Source organism: Gastrolobium bilobum, unplaced genomic scaffold, assembly GCF_033153095.1.
Source record: "Gastrolobium bilobum isolate Gb01-03AN ecotype WA unplaced genomic scaffold, APGP_CSIRO_Gbil_v1 utg53169, whole genome shotgun sequence".
Classification (NCBI taxonomy): Eukaryota; Viridiplantae; Streptophyta; class Magnoliopsida; order Fabales; family Fabaceae; genus Gastrolobium; species Gastrolobium bilobum.
In genome coordinates this window covers 137,015-153,033 of record NW_026898687.1, presented here as the reverse complement: position 1 = coordinate 153,033, position 16,019 = coordinate 137,015, and the positions used below count along the sequence as shown (strand labels likewise).

The 16,019-nt window shown below is 31.8% G+C and overlaps 3 protein-coding genes across 3 annotated transcripts; 1 reads left to right on the top strand and 2 right to left on the bottom strand.

Annotated features, from left to right (window-relative positions):
• The first annotated feature begins 6,454 nt into the window (after nucleotides 1–6,454).
• Nucleotides 6,455–10,030, top strand: LOC133318402 (probable jasmonic acid carboxyl methyltransferase 2). The gene is made up of 4 exons (XM_061520393.1): nucleotides 6,455–6,550; nucleotides 8,204–8,611; nucleotides 9,310–9,567; nucleotides 9,671–10,030. The coding sequence occupies exons 1-4, from the start codon at nucleotides 6,476–6,478 to the stop codon at nucleotides 10,028–10,030; spliced, it is 1,101 nt and encodes a 366-aa protein (XP_061376377.1). The 5' UTR covers nucleotides 6,455–6,475.
• An 858-nt stretch (nucleotides 10,031–10,888) lies between these two features.
• LOC133318374 (uncharacterized) lies at nucleotides 10,889–12,962 on the bottom strand. The gene is made up of 4 exons (XM_061520360.1): nucleotides 12,726–12,962; nucleotides 11,988–12,533; nucleotides 11,478–11,666; nucleotides 10,889–11,314 (listed from the first exon to the last, which is right to left on the bottom strand). The coding sequence occupies exons 1-4, from the start codon at nucleotides 12,960–12,962 to the stop codon at nucleotides 10,889–10,891; spliced, it is 1,398 nt and encodes a 465-aa protein (XP_061376344.1).
• A 135-nt stretch (nucleotides 12,963–13,097) lies between these two features.
• Nucleotides 13,098–14,138, bottom strand: LOC133318373 (uncharacterized). The gene is made up of 3 exons (XM_061520359.1): nucleotides 13,940–14,138; nucleotides 13,629–13,846; nucleotides 13,098–13,382 (listed from the first exon to the last, which is right to left on the bottom strand). Exons 1-3 carry the CDS (start codon nucleotides 14,136–14,138, stop codon nucleotides 13,098–13,100), a joined length of 702 nt encoding a protein of 233 aa, XP_061376343.1.
• Between the last annotated feature and the right edge of the window lie 1,881 nt (nucleotides 14,139–16,019).

Below are 16,019 nucleotides of genomic sequence, written 5' to 3'. Positions count from 1 at the left end.
TCATGTGTCAACCCGGATAAGGGTGACTTTAGTAAATTTACGTTGGTATATTTTAGGGTTAGCCGGTTAGGTTTTTAGTCATCCCATTCGTAAATCACAGCTTCGCCGTTTCTCTCTGCCTCTCCCCTTCAGCATAGTCGTTCCTCTCTTTCTCTCCCCCTCACAACGGAGATCGTTCCACTCCCCCTCACAGTCCTCCTATCTCGCCCTCTCTCTTGACTCTTGTTAAAGGTTATTCTTCTCTTAGTTTATAACTTATTCTTCTCTTTTAACTGATGTTGATTTTCTCAACAATGTATGTAACTTGATGGGTGTGCAATGATGGGTACCTTTTTGGAGTTTTTGTATAAAAATTGTTTTGAAACTGAATCATTTAATTGAATTGAAACAAGCGGTCGGTCACCACTTCACCATTGGGGGTTAATTTTTTAAATTGTTTGGGGGGTTTGAGTGAGGAGGGTGTAACGTATGAGGATGTGGACGCGAGGGTGTAGCGTATGCAAATGCAACCTTACCATTTCTCACTACTTTTTCCAAAACAAATAAAATATCTTTTCTTTTTCCTCTTTACGCTACTGGACCTTTTTCAATTAAATAAGTTTTTTTAATTTTAATTCTTGATGAAGGTTGTATTTACCATGGGCAAAGACAAGGTAATCTTGCTTCCTTTTCTCCATTAACTTTTATTGCAGATTTTTTTTCGTTGGAGGTTAGGATTTCTTAGGCTTCAATTTGTGTTTTTGTCAGATTAGGTAGAATTTTGATTTCATGATGGGTATAGTTGATAATGCTTGAGAATTTTGACTCCTGTCGCTAGCATTGTAGTGGGTAGCCCTTCTAAGACCATTTTTTTTGAGTTCCCAGTCTCCCAACGATTTGTTGAATGTCAATGGGAATACTGACATCAAATGAAGTCTTTTTATTTTTAAATATCTCTCGTTGTAGTTTCTTGATGTAAACTGAACTAGTTTCTTGATATTTGCTTATCCTCATACCTTATATTTGCCTTGTTGAAACTGCAATTTTTGTTTCACTGCAATTGTATTCATGCTTTAACCATTTAATTGAATTGAACCATTTTGTCTTGCATCTGTTGTGCTTCTGTCTATGGCAATTGTGTATTGAACCATGTTGGAATTTTCTCTTGCTGCCATTGGTATTCATAATAACAATGCTGGGTGAATTGGCATTACTAATTTTGTTTGTTGTGTATTCCAGGTTTAGTCCAGGTTTGAGGTGGATATAAAGAAACTTCCTGAACAGATTGATACCTCTACCTACAGTATGTTCCTCCTCATCCATTAATTTTATTTCTTATACTGGTTATTTGAGGTCGTTTAATATTATGCTTTAGTTAGATCCTTCACCAGTTTCACTCAATTGTGTATGTATGTCTTTTTCGTAGTGTTGATTTGCTGTGTTTCATCCATGATAAACTGGGATTTTCCAATTAATCATATAGCATGTTTCATGCTAGTTCATGCTTTAGTATGCATGTTTTTTTTTTTTTTTTTGCAGAACTAGTTTTAACAAAATGGAAGAGGGAGAGGAAGAGCTGGATGTTGGTGAGTCTGAGCTTAACACTCTATTAGATGAGGGACTTGACGGTCTTGATGATTTAGATGCTGCAGGTCCAGCAAAGAAAAGGAAGAAGTTCACATCACAAGTATGGAACCATTTTGATCATATTCCAGCAACCACAGATGGTGAGAAAGACCACTGCAAGTGCAAACATTGTGGAACGACATATATATATCAGACCCTAGCTATGGAACTGGTAACATGAGAAGGCATATAGATAAGTGTGTTAAAAGGGATAGCAGAGATATTGGACAGTGCATGCTTTCTACTTCTAGTAACTCTATATCTGTTTGTCCTAGATTTGATTATGATAGATTCAGAGAGTTGTTGGTTCAAGCAATTATTATGCATGACTTTCCATTTCATTTTGCTGAACTGCCAGGAATTAAGAATTTACTTCTGTTCTTGCGAGGAGATTTAAATCTAATCACTAGGAACACTGTGAGGGCTGACTGTCTGAAAATGTATAAGAAAGAGAAAGAAAGATTGCATGCTTTGTTGAGGGGAAACTCAAGTAGGGTAAGTTTAACTTCTGACCTGTGGACTTCTATAAACACGGATGGTTTTATTTGTTTGACGGCACATTTTGTGGATCGTGGTTGGCAAATCCAGAAAAGAGTTTTGAATTTTAGTCATATGCCTCCTCCTCATAATGGAATTTCCTTGGCTGAAAAAATACACACTTTTTTGATAGAATGAGGCTTAGAAAAGAAGATATTTTCAATGACATTGGACAATGCATCTGCAAATGATTCATGTGTTGAGTTCTTGAGTAGTCAATTAAGGCTTAATGATGGACTTTTGTGTGCTGGAAAATTTTTCCATCTGTGTTGTTGTGCTCATGTTCTAAATTTGATTGTTCAAGATGGTTTGAAAGAGGTTGACACTTCAATTCTAAAAGTAAGGGAAAGTATTAAATATGTGAGGGGTTCACAAGGTAGGAAAGAAATTTTTTTTGAATGTGTCACTCAAAGTTCAATTTTGTCTAAGAAGGGTTTGAGGCAAGATGTTCCTACTAGGTGGAATTCAACATTTATCATGCTTAACAGTGCTTTGTATTATAAACGTGCTTTTGCGCATCTTAGATTAACTGATTCTAACTATAAGCATTGTCCATCTATAGAAGAATGGGAAAGGATTGAAAAGATCAACAAGTTTCTTCAGGTTTTTTTATGAAATTACTTGTATATTCTCTGGCACTAAGTATGCAACGGCTAATCTGTATTTTCCCTTGGTATTTAAAGCACACTTGACATTACACAATGCTTTGCAAAGTGATGATGATTATATTAGGGAGATGGCTACAAAGATGTTCAATAAATTCAACAAGTATTGGTCCCAATATAGTATGGTGTTGGCCATAGCATGTGTTTTGGACCCTAGGTACAAGATGAATTTTATTGAATTCTGTTACGGAAAGTTGTTTGATGAAACTTCTGCAATCCAAGAAAGTGGAAAGGTGAATAGCCAGTTGTTCAAGTTGTTTAATGAGTATGCAAAGCATGGACCTGATCCTTCTTCAATATCTTCCTCAACACAACACACAGGAGGTGCAAGTGCAACCACTGATCCTAGCTTAGCTTCATTCTCAGAGGTTGATGATGATGTCTTAAGTGTAAGTTGACATATTATTATATCACCTTCTATTTTATTTGTTGCTTTATTTCTTTTTCTTTTTTACTTTAACTTAGCTTAATTTGTGTTTTGTTTTTGTTTAATTTTATTAGGAATACATGTCTTCTAATGTTGTTACTGTGCCCCTAAAGTCACAACTTGAGCTATACCTAGATGAGCCAAGGGTTGATGCAAAGTTCAAATTAGATGTATTAGCATATTGGAAGGGTAATCAATACAGGTATCCACAAGTTGCTTCAATGGCCAGAGATATCTTTGGCATACCCATCTCTAGTGTTGCTTCTGAAAGTGCTTTCAGTGTTGGGGGAAGAGTTCTAGACCAATATAGAAGTTCTCTCTCACATGATGCAGTGGAGACTTTAATTTGCACTAGAGATTGGCTTTATGGAGCCATTGGTAATATTTTTATCTTATTTATGGTTGTGATGATATCTTTGGCTATCTAACTTTTTTCTCTAATTATTTTTATCACTTGTTTTATAATAGATGGTGAAATTTTACCTGTGGAAGATTTAACTGAAGACTTGATGAAGGACTTGATGGTGGAGGAACCCTAAAATGAACTTGATTCGTAAACTAGTGTTTAATGGAATTTGTGTTTAATTTAGAATATTTATTGTATAATTTTATTTTGATGAGTTTGTACTTTGCACAAGCCATGAGATATTTAGATTGATGATGGTAGGAAGAAATTATGAGGTTGATGATATTTGTTATATTCTCTTTTGGATTATTTAAGGTTGTTGATGTTTTTTCAGGTAGATGACAATTCATGAAATTAACTCATCATGTTTTTTTTAATTTGATTTTGGTTTATTATGTATGTATGTTATTATTATTATTATTTACTTTAGGTGCATATTTGTGTCACAATAAAATGAATAAATAGATAATAAGAGAATATAGCTATTTAGAATATTTGTGTCATTTACATAGAAGGAACAAAAAATCTCATAAATCAGAAGCTAGTCTTTTTTTGCTTTTTTGATTGTATTTAATTTTAAAAAATCGCATTTTTTTTAAATTTTAAATTTTGCGGGTCGTGTCGTGTCGACCCGTGACCCGTAGCGGACCGTACCCGGGTTCGTGTTTTTTGACCCTTTTATAAAACGTGCCGTGTCCGGGTCGTGTCGAGTTCTTCACGTGTTGGGCGCGTGTCGTGCCGGGTCGTGCCGGGTTGACACGTATTGCCACCCCTAGGTTGGCGAATCAAAAGCGTAGCTGTAATATACATATTTGCCCTTCTATTTGTTAGTTTGTTTTAAGATTGTATAAAGAAGTTTTCTACGCACACAATTTTTTAATAATTTAGCAATACATCATTAGAAGATTGTACAAAGAAGTTTTTATACTCATTCAATTATTTATTGCTAAATTGTTCCAAAAAGATTGAGAATTTCAATCACTATTTAAATAAAGATGCAGCAACACATTTGTAAAGGATAATCTCACAAAATTTACACAGACAATAAAAGATTTAGTGAATAAAAAATAATTAATCAAAAATAATATTAATAAAATTTAAAACGTTAATTTTTTAATAAATTATCTGATATCTGGTCGCTAATAGGTATCAACTAATCTAGATTCGAGTCAAATAATTTTTTTAAGCACAATACAATTTTTCCTACCAAAATTTTACGAACATTAATTTAACAAAAAGAAATAAATAAAAAACATAAATTAAGATGGTGCTATTAGAATAATTTCCTTAAGTTTAAGATCCGTTGAATAAACAAATTGATACATATCAACACCAGAAATTTAATAAATTAAATATAGTAAATAGTAATGCTAAAAAATTTAAAAAGTTGACATTAAATTAAAAAAAAATAGTGTTATTTAATTTCAAGATTCTTATAAATTTATGATTCAACATAACTCTACTGGTATAATTTTTATAGTTGATCTGCCTTCATTTAGCGTTTAATCTTCATTTTTACATATTCAATCACAAAATAAATTATTATTTTATTATTTAAATTTTTTAGCTTGTGCCATGTGTAAACTTCAAATACTCTTGATCACTAATTTGTATCTTAATAAAAAATTAAAAACACAAATCAATAGGCACGCTAGTTTTGACTATGTGAATCTGTATTAATTAAAGGGGAATGCAACTATAATGTTGCAAGAATAAGGAACAGTATTTCCTACTGAGAGACATGTATTAGACAAAAAAAAATCATTACACGGAAATCAATTTATGAGCCGAAAGAAAAACAACTTTCTTACGACATTATTTTTATAAAACCCTTATTAAAAGCGTTTAAGAACCATTTTTAAATCAGAGTATATAAATAATTGTGTGAGAAAAATAAATATAGCTTTTATTATTAAAAAATATTATATTTACAGTTTCTTTTATCTTATAACTTCTTATAATTATAATTGTTATTATTGAATTAAAATTAAATTAACAATTTTCATTTAATAATATTTTGTAACTATTAATTTGATTTTGATGCAACCACAATGAAAGTAATGCTAAGGCAAAATGAAATTGTAAAAATAAATGTGCATAAACATTAGGTGGTGTTTGGCTGGCGTCTTTATCCGATTTTTCTAGGCAAGTGACATAAGGAATCCAGTTTCGACGTGTTTGGTTGGATGAGATTCAAACAAAAAGCCAGTCATCCAAAATGCATAGGTTTTTCAATTAGATAGGAAAAAGATAGATTTCGGCACTGTTAGAAAAGCTTTTTGTTATGTGATTTTTTTCTAAAACACAGAGCTAAACCACTCTTTGCGAATTTTTGTGAAGTAATTTTGTCTCACTTTTGCAAATTTTTCCAGTCAACTTTTTCCCCACCAAACAACTTTTTTTTACATTTTCCTATCTATCTCACCTTATCTCACTTTCTTATCATTTCCCTATCAATTCTATTTTCCTAGATTTCAAAAAATTTCTCCTCAACCAAACGCCACCTTATTGTTTAATAAGAATTATGCATACAAAAGTTCGTAATTTTTATCTTTACATATTGTGTGCTTTCATAATATTTTATAGTCCCATATCAAAGTAGCTGCTGCTACGACCATTTCTCAATTATGATGAAATGCAAACCACGTGGACAGGTTCTTCTTATCTTCCAATTGTTGAATTGAATAATCACGTGAAAAACGGTCCTATCAGCCTAACTTCAGCCAAATCTCAAAAATTTGGGGAACATTAATTAATGGCAGGCTTTATAAATATTGTTGATGCCTTCCTTAACATGAAATAGTTGAGGAGTTGTCTTTTGCAGCAGCATCCATTATGGCAACAGAGCGAGTCCTTCACATGAAGGGCGGTGCAGGAGAAACAAGCTACTCAAAAAGCTCTTTACTTCAGGTTTTTTTTTTTTCTTTTTATTTTTCTCTCTCTGTAACCTAATTATACATGTGGTGTGGCTAGGGAGGAATTAGGATGGGTGATCGCTGCTTCTCTTGAATTTCATTGAAATCTTTAATTACAAGTGTTATTTATCTTATTTGGTGAAAGACAATAAGCTTTAACCATCACTAATCAAGATTAATTTTTATTTTTGAGAATAAAAAAAGGCATTCGGTTGAGCGTTGTTGTATCGTTTAAGACTCATAGACGAGAGTTTGAGACTATTTTCAAAGGATTTTTATCAACAATACATGATTCAGGTCTGGTTTATTTTTATTTTTTGAATTTTTGTTATTTCTGAAGCACTTTTATGTTTTATATTTTTTTTAAAAATATTTTTCGATCATTTAAAGAGAATTTTAAATCTAGGCAAGGTAGAGGAAGCGGAGGGTCAAGGTAAGAAAGTAGGATGCAAAGTAAGACGAAATTAAGAAGAAACGGAAAAGGAGAAAGACGATCGAAAATGTCATAAGAAAGAAGAAAAATGAGAATAGAATAAAAGGCAACTAAGAAGAAGAATAAAGAGAAGGAAGAAGAAAAATAAACATTAGGAGCGTGGGCATGATGCGTTTTTTAAGGTGATACATGTTTCTTTGAATTATTCGTTTTCATAATTTATTTTTGAATATTTAAACAATTGTTTAAATATCAAATATCTATTGCAATCTTTTATTTTTAAAATTTTTTGGCGGTATGTTTCATGATTTTTTTATATTTTTGAGAAATTCATAAAAATTATTTTATATTTTTTTATAAAAAATTGAAATGTTTTTTAAGGCATAGGCCGCCGACATTTTTTTAATTTTTTTTAAAATTATTTGAGACAGGTTGTTTTTTAATTTTTTTAAATATTATAAAAGCTATTCTGGCAGCCTGAGCTATAAAAAAAAAAAAAAAAAAAATTCAAGTTTTAAATTTTTTTCGTGATTATACTGTTAGAGTGCTATAATTTGTTTGGATTTATTTTATCTGCTGCTACATTTAATTTGCAAAAATAAATTGTGGCCGCCAACGTCTGCCGTAAAAAACGAAGCCAAAAATACGTCCTAGTAGTAAATATTCTTTCTGTAACTTATATTACATTGGTTTACAACCTGAATCTTATATATATATATATATATATATTGGTAATCTGAATCTTATATTTTAATTACACCACCATGTGACATTTAACTTACAAGGAAAGAATTGTTCAACAGTTCGATTGTCTTTTTCTTTTTTTTCCCCTTTTTCATTTCAGTTACATTCTTTTTACACCTTTTTTTTTTTTTTTGGTAACAAAGAATAGTAAATTTGATTTTTAATTTAAAATTTTTGGGAAGAGTAAAGAGGCACAAACTCAACAGAATTAGTCGGTCCGATTTCGGAAATAATAATTATATAATGATTAATATTTAACTCATTTATAACTAATTGTATGCCATAATTTTTTAGTAATTTATTATCTGATTAATATTGTGTTTTTCTTAAGAAAAGCATGTTATAATTGGCACAAATAGTTTAAAGTGATTTAGCAAATACAAGTAAAAAACATCTTCCTTTTTAGTATTATACCAATTCAATATTATATGATACTGGCCTAAATTAATTTTTTTTTTTTTTTTTTTGCAGAGAAAAGTAATATTGAAAGCGAAACACGTTCTTGAAGAGAGTGTCAAACGGATGATGTCCAACACAACTTATGAAAGTTGTTGGAAAATAGCAGAGATAGGTTGCTCTTCAGGATCAAATGCAATTATGGTCGTGTCTGATATCATGAACATTATTGGTAACACTAGCTTGAACTTAAACCATGGGTCACCCGTATTCCAAATTTACCTCAACGATTTATTTGGAAACGATTTCAATACCATCTTCAAGTTACTCCCTGATTTCTACCAAAGTATATCACAAAGAAAAGGAGACAAAGTTGGAGCATGCTTTATTCATGCAACACCGGGGAACTTTTATGGGAGACTCTTTCCCAATAATTACATTCACTTCTTTCATTCCTCTTACAGTCTCCATTGGCTATCACAGGTCAACTACAATAAACCCAATTTCAAATCATATCATGGGATGAATTTAGAGTATTTTTTTTAGAGAGAGGTTATAGTTACAACTTTTTTTTTTTTACAACCTCTTACAATCATATATCATAACCGTTGATTTCTGTCAATCAACGGTTATGATTTTTGCAATTTAAATTCATTAATTAATTATTAATTCATAATAAATGACAACCGTTGATTGACGGAAATCAACGGTTATGATATATGGTTGTAAGAGATTGTAAAAAAAAAGTTGTAAGTATAACATTTCTCTCTTTTTTATACATATTTCTTTACGAAAATAAAAAATAATAGAATTTATATGACTTTTAAAATAAAGAAAAGTAAACCCAAATAGGTGAGTTACGGTTTTTTTTTTTAATTTTTTTTTTTTAATTTCGTGGGTGTAGCACAGACAAAATTTTTTACTCCATATCATGATATGGATTTTGCTATGCAACAACCGAGCATCACATAGATAGTATACCATCAATTAGATGGTTCGTTTTTAGATGAACGTGGTTGTTTTATTTAAAATTTAAAATTCCCATTTACATGATACCCAAAGTACTTGGCTATTTAAATCCACAATTGTTTCCTAGCATATTATGTGTGGCTTTACAAACACCAAATTAATTGCTTTAATTCAATCTATTTTCTCTATTCCTTCTTTATTAATGGTATTAGGCACCGAAAGATTCGACCAGTATTGGAAAGCCACTCAATAAGGGAAATACTTACATAACAAGTACAAGCCCTCCATCCGTCTATCAAGCATACTTTGAGCAATTTGAAAGAGATCTCAAACTTTTTTTAAAATCACGCTCTGAAGAACTAATGTCGGGTGGTATTATGGTATTAACTTTCATTGGCAGAGAAAAAGCTCGTGAAATTAAAAGTCCTTGGGTTGTAATTGGGATGGTACTTAATGATATGGTCCAAGAGGTAAGCGTTGAGGTTTTGATAACCAACATAGATACCAACGGGAAAAACAAAAGTTTTTTTTTTTTTTTTTTCCTTTTGAATAAAGATTTGTAATAATTTGTAGGGTTTGATCGAAGAGGCAAAATTGGACTTCTTTGATTTGCCTTTATATGGTCCCACAGCAGAGGAAGTCAGACAAGTGATTGATGCGGAAGGATCTTTTAAAATTGAAACATTGAAGATTATCAAAATGAGTTGGGATGCAAACCTTCAAGAGGATGTTGATGGTTCTTTTCTTGATAGCATAACAAGAGGAGAGTTCATAGCTAAGTACATAAGAGCTGTTTTTGAACCTCTTTTAGCGGTTGAGTTTGGGGAAGATATCATGGATGAATTGTTCTCTAGGTTTGCAAAGCTGGTTGCAGAACTCACTGAGTTAGAGACGTTGGAGTATACTAATTTGATAGTGTCCATGACAAAATAAATATCCATCAATAAAGAATACAAATACTAGGTTAGGCAACAAAAATACAATGATTTTTAAAGAGGAAAAGGTTCAAGTATATGGCGCTTGTATAATGCTTCTTAGTGCTTTACGTCTCTTGCACGCAGAGGCTCCACTTGCCTCTTGGAGAATCTTGAGTTCACTATTATTTTCTAATGATGAGACTTATGATTTGAGACAAATTTTCACTCATGTATAACTCCGATGAGTGAAAACTTATCTTTTAAGAAATGCAAATTTTTTTAGTAAGAGGGTGTATGGTAGATTTCAAAATTAGAGAGACGTCATTGTCATTGACATCTAGAATGGGTCATTAATACTAAAAATTCATGGTTTAGAGACGTCACAAACACATGCAATTCCGTGGCTTATTGTTGGAGGATTTTCCTCCTTAATTAAAGGTAGGCAATGAAAATGTCAACAAATGCATTGTTGCGACTTTGAGAAGTGTTCTAATCGTAAAAGTAATAAAGTGTACTTTGAGTACGAGATCGTTGACTATATTTTTTTTTTTTGATAATCTAAGGGAGTTAACAATAACACCCTAAAGAGATCAATTCAATAAAATCGTTCTAAAATTACAAGACAAAGACAAATCAGCCCAATACAAAGGCCAAATACCAGGGGGAGGGTTTGAAAAAATACAAAAATTATTCACAACAGGATAGTGTAAAGAATATTTAGAAAGCCAATCTGCACAACTATTTCTTTCTCTAAAAACATGAACCAGGTGAACTTCTCAATTTTTTTTGTAACCATGCTCAAATTCGAGTCACTAAGCGAGACTCTTTAGCTGCTCTTCCACTGCTGGAGAGCAAAGTGATAACTGAGCTTGAATCACTTTCTAGGACAGCTAGGAGGACACAATCTAAAGTTTGCCAAGAAGCTCCTAGTTGATAGACGATGATGAGCAATCTTCCAAAGGAACAAACTTATCCGATTGGGTCCTTTTAAATTCCAAATGGCTGACCAGAATTTTTTGTCGATACCATTAGAACTATTTTGATTTAGCAATGTAAAATAAATATTTTTCACAGTAACTTCATTTGATCCAACTAAATTCCACCATTTTCTGTCCATACCATTAGATTCATGAGGAGGCAGCATGCTTCTAATAATTTGAACACAATCATCAGGAAGAAAATTAGATATAATCTCATAATCCCAAGTTCCATAATGAGTAACATAATCAATTACTCTCTTACCAGCCTTTGTTGGTGAAATTTGAGCAATAGCTCTGTTTGCAAGTTTTTCCCCAATGGTCTTCCCAAAAAAGAACAGAAGATCCATCACCCACATCCCAAACCCGCTTGGGTTTAAGCTTATTCCAAACATAACACATAAATTTCCAAAGACGACAATTTCCATTCTTCCAAGTTAAATCAGTCTGAGTATTGGATGAATTTGTGTACTTAGCTTTTAATACCTTCACCCAAAGCTGATCAGGATCATTAACAAAATTCCAAACTAGTTTTCCCAAGAAAGCTTCATTTATGACTTGTAGTTTCCTCAACCCCAGCCCTCCATCTGCTTTTGGTCTTGTAATTGTGTCCCAACCAATAAGATGCATATGTTTCTTCCTTTCTGTATCACCCCATATAAAGGCTCTTTGAAGCTGTTCCAATTCATTACAGACAGCTTTAGGAATCATATTGCTTTGTATGAAGTATTATGGCATAGTAGACAACACAGATTGAGAAAGAATCACTCTGCCTTCCTGAGAGAGCGACTGGGATTGCCAGCTAGATAATCTTTCTCTAACTCTCTCAACTATACCAGCAAATAAATTTTTAGTAGCTCTACCATGATGTATCATTGCTCCAAGATATCTTCCTATATTTATTACTCTTTTGAATCCACTATGTTATGTGATTTTAGTAGCTAACTCATCTGGAGTGTTCTTTGAGAAATAAATAGAAGATTTTTGAACATTCACCTTTTGTCTAGAAATGTCTCCAAACAAATTCAAACATCTGAAAAGGATATTAAGCTGATCCTTACTGGCTTCTAGAAAAAGCATCAAATCATCCGCAAATAGGAGGTGAGATATTTTGGGTCCACCCTTACCAGCTCTTATTGGCTTCCAAAGATTCTCATTCACTACTGTATCAATAATATGAGAAAGCTTCTCCATTGCCAAGACAAACAAGTAAGGAGAGATCGGGTCTCCTTGCCTGACGCCTCTGCTTGGTTGGAATTCCTCTGTTAACTTACCATTCCAAATAATGTTGGTTTCTGGAGATGTGACAGCTGCCATTATCAGTTTTGAAAGTTTATCAGGAATCTGAATTTCATCAAGCACTCTATGAATGAACTTCCAATTTAAACGATCATAAGCCTTCTCAAGATCCACCTTAATCACCATAAAACACTTCTTACCCCGCATTCTCCTTATAGAATGAACCAGTTCTTGCACAATAATGCTATTATCTTGAATATGGCGCTGGGGCACAAAACTAGATTGAGCAGAAGAAACTACTTTCTGCATAATTGGTTTCAGCCGGCTCACAATAAGCTTGCTGATAATTTTATAAATAACCGGACATAACGAAATTGGCCTAAATTGCTTGATATTTACCGGATTTTGGACTTTAGGAATTAATACCAGCAGAGTAGAATTTATTGATGCTAAAACTTTAGGATAATTCCAAATCTGATTAATTAAGGAACATACCTGAGATTTAATTAATTCCCAATTCTTCTGAAAGAAAAATGCAGGAAAACCATCAATACCTGGTGCCTTGAAAGCTCCCATGCTGAAAGTTATTTGTTTAATTTCCATCTCATGCGGGACTTTGCTTAAAGAATCCTTTTCCCGCTCTAGATGATCAGGCCAAAGGTTTCCTGAAGAAATCCACCTTCTGTCACATAAGTCTTCAGTGAAAAGAGTTTTGAAGAAATTGCAAGCCATGTTTTTGAGTTCCTCAGGATCTGAAATCCAAGCCTCTCCATCATTTTTAAGCTTGAAGATTTTATTCGAATTCCTTTTGACAACCGTACTGAGATGATAGAAACGAGTATTTCTATCTCCATCCGCAATCCATTTCTACCTAGACTTTTGAAACCAAAAAAGCTCCACTTCACGAAGAACATTAATAAGCATTCTCTGATAATCACTCTCCAAATTCATCAGAGCTTGAGAATCATTTTGAGTACAGTTGTTCTGGATGTTGGCAATTTTTTGGGTAATACTATTTTTCTTTCTATCAATATCTCCAAAAACTTTCTTATTCCATATTCTAAGTTCAGGCACCAATCTTTGTAGCATATATGGAAAATCAAAATCAGAGTCCCACTTGGCCCGGATAAAGCTATTAAAAGCTTGATGTTCCTGCCAGGCTGCAAAAAATCTAAAAGGCTTCTTACCTTTCTCATTTGAATTTTCGAATAACTTTATTAATAGAGGATTGTGATCAGATAATATCCGAGGAAGAAAAGACACTCTAGCATCATCAAACATCATTCTCCACTCCAAATTCGCTACAACTCTGTCAAGCCGTTTAAAAAATCTTCTCAAATTGGTCCATTTAGGACCTTGCTAGGTGAATAGAGGACCATCACAGCCCAAATCTGTCACCTGACAGTCTTCAAGCACAGAAGAGAAATTAGCACACTTGGTTGGGTCAGCTGGAACACCCCATATCTTCTCATAAGTGTAAGCTATTTCATTAAAATCACCACCCAACAGCCACGGTCTATTCATAGTTTCACTAAGTTTTCTAAGATCCTCCCAAAGATTATTTCTAACATTTTGAGAAGGACTAGCATAAATAGCAGTGAAATCAAATGAATTACCTGTAGGAAGAGAGACTCTACAATGAATAAATTGAACTGACTTGGATAGGAGAGCTATATCCACTTTTGAACTATGCCACATTAACCAAATACCCCCTGCAAAACCCTGAGCTTCTTGAACTAAAAGGCTATCAAATCCCATCTTCTTCATTAATTTTTTGCATACCTTGCTTTGAGTTCTGGTTTCAAGGAGAACAACAATATCAGCAGAATTTTTCCTTACCATGAACTTAAGAATACTACCAAAATCTTTCTTGACAGCCTCTCGAGTATTCCATATTAGGACATTCATTGATAACTGAATAAGCTTTTTGCAGGGGATAGAGAACCCTGCTTATTCTTATCATTCAGCAAACCATTATTCTCTGCACCTTCGTACTCCATATTAACACAATCATTCTTAACATGATTTCTATCCACTCCCATCCAATCTGGAGGTTTTGGGTCCAGATTCCTATAATGTTTAATTGAGCAATCAATTACGAGTAATTGTGAATTAAAATTTAAAGACAACCAATAACATAAAATTACAAAAGTAAAAACAAGAATTGAAAAGAAGTTGGTTTTAACAATTAAGATAAGCGTAGTTAAGGGTTCGACTTCCCTCAATCTCTTTTACATGTTATGAATTCAGAAGTCAATAAATCGTCCTTAATATATTGCTAATCAATTCTTTCTATATTAATTAAGGCTCAATCTCTTGTTATCTTAATTCTATGCAATCTTGAAAGAATCTTAGTTCCCCGGTTGTTCCGCAAAAAAACATGCATTACGATCAAGTACCTAAAGATTGCACAATACCCTATGTCTATCCCTATATCACAAAGATTATGATAAACTAGAGAATTACTAGTGCGATGCCCGATGGGAAAAAAAATCGTTGCCGGCGTCGTTGGTTACCAAATAATTTGAATTTGAAAATCAAATTATTTTGAAATTTATTTTCAAACTATTTTATTAAAATGAAAAAAAAAATTACTAAAAGAGGAAACATTTCAAATTCTTTCAAGTGTGAACACAAACCTCAGAATGAAGGAGAGAGCGACACGTCGGCAAAGTTTCCAAAGTTTGGATCATCTTTCTATATATATAGAGAGAGTTCTTTTTTTGCAGTCATTGTAAATAAGTTATCGACATTGAACCTAAAACGACGTCGTTTTGGGACGAAAATCAATGTATTTTTGTAATTATAATTTTTATTAGAATTATAATAGTCTTTCTCATTATAAATTATTTTCTACCCAATAGATATAACATTAAATAATATTATCAGGCAACACAATTTTCCATACAGAAAATAATATAGGAAACATGCATAGAAGACTATGCACATTCTCCAAGTAATAGCTTCTAGTTATTCATTCACGACATAGAAAATTATGTTAATTACACTCTTGCATCAAAAGAATGAAAATTTAATTTCTTTTTAATTTATTAAATTACAACTTTCATTTTTATAGTGATTAAAACTTTATAATGTTTTATTACGTAATGATAGATGCCATTTTTTATTTTTATTTAAATTATTTTGTATTAATTATACATATTTTTTATATAAATTTTTCTCTTTTAATTTGTAATTTTTATATTTTTTCAATTGGTTATACATGTGTATTTAAAACCTTTATGTTAAATATTTTTTTTAAACAATACTTGTACGGAAATTTTTTCTCTTTTTGTATTTTTTTAAGTGAAAATTTTAATATATATTCTTTTAAAGTATAAATATGTCATTTCTTTTTTTTCATTCAAATTTAAAATTTAAATTATTTTTTTATCAACTATACATATATTTTTAGAATTTTAAATATTTTTTTGTTTAATTTATCATTTTATATTAAATTTAAATTTATTATATATAATTTTTTTTCCACCGCAGAAACATTAAATGATGAACTCTTTTTCCATGCAGTTTTTTTTTTTTTTTTGCCGAGATTTCGGTTAACACTTAAAACAACATTTTGATTTACTAAAAAAAAGCAACGTTGTTTTCGTTATTTATATACAAATATATATATATATATATATATAGTTAAAATGATGTAACGTGTTTTTAATTAATTATTAGTAAAATATATACTGAGTGAATTTTTGAAATAAATTTTTTTCTTTATATACACTAGTTACCAATATTATATTACATTTGGCTACATTAGTTTACATGATTTATGGC

Bases quoted from the DNA above. Each gene is read 5' to 3' on its own strand.
- LOC133318402 (XM_061520393.1), top strand. From the start codon at position 6,476: ATGGCAACAGAGCGAGTCCTTCACATGAAGGGCGGTGCAGGAGAAACA. The intron at 8,612-9,309 runs GTCAACTACAAT...TAATGGTATTAG, and splicing joins GTCTCCATTGGCTATCACAG to GCACCGAAAGATTCGACCAG. The intron at 9,568-9,670 runs GTAAGCGTTGAG...AATAATTTGTAG, and splicing joins TTAATGATATGGTCCAAGAG to GGTTTGATCGAAGAGGCAAA.
- LOC133318374 (XM_061520360.1), bottom strand. From the start codon at position 12,962: ATGGCTTGCAATTTCTTCAAAACTCTTTTCACTGAAGACTTATGTGAC. The intron at 11,667-11,987 runs GTGAATGTTCAA...GAATTGGAACAG, and splicing joins GAGACATTTCTAGACAAAAG to CTTCAAAGAGCCTTTATATG. The intron at 11,315-11,477 runs GTATTAAAAGCT...TTTTTTGGGAAG, and splicing joins CTGATCAGCTTTGGGTGAAG to ACCATTGGGGAAAAACTTGC.
- LOC133318373 (XM_061520359.1), bottom strand. From the start codon at position 14,138: ATGAATGTCCTAATATGGAATACTCGAGAGGCTGTCAAGAAAGATTTT. The intron at 13,847-13,939 runs GTATTTGGTTAA...CTCTTCCTACAG, and splicing joins AGCTCAGGGTTTTGCAGGGG to GTAATTCATTTGATTTCACT. The intron at 13,383-13,628 runs GTGACAGATTTG...GCAGCCTGGCAG, and splicing joins CTGTGCTTGAAGACTGTCAG to GAACATCAAGCTTTTAATAG.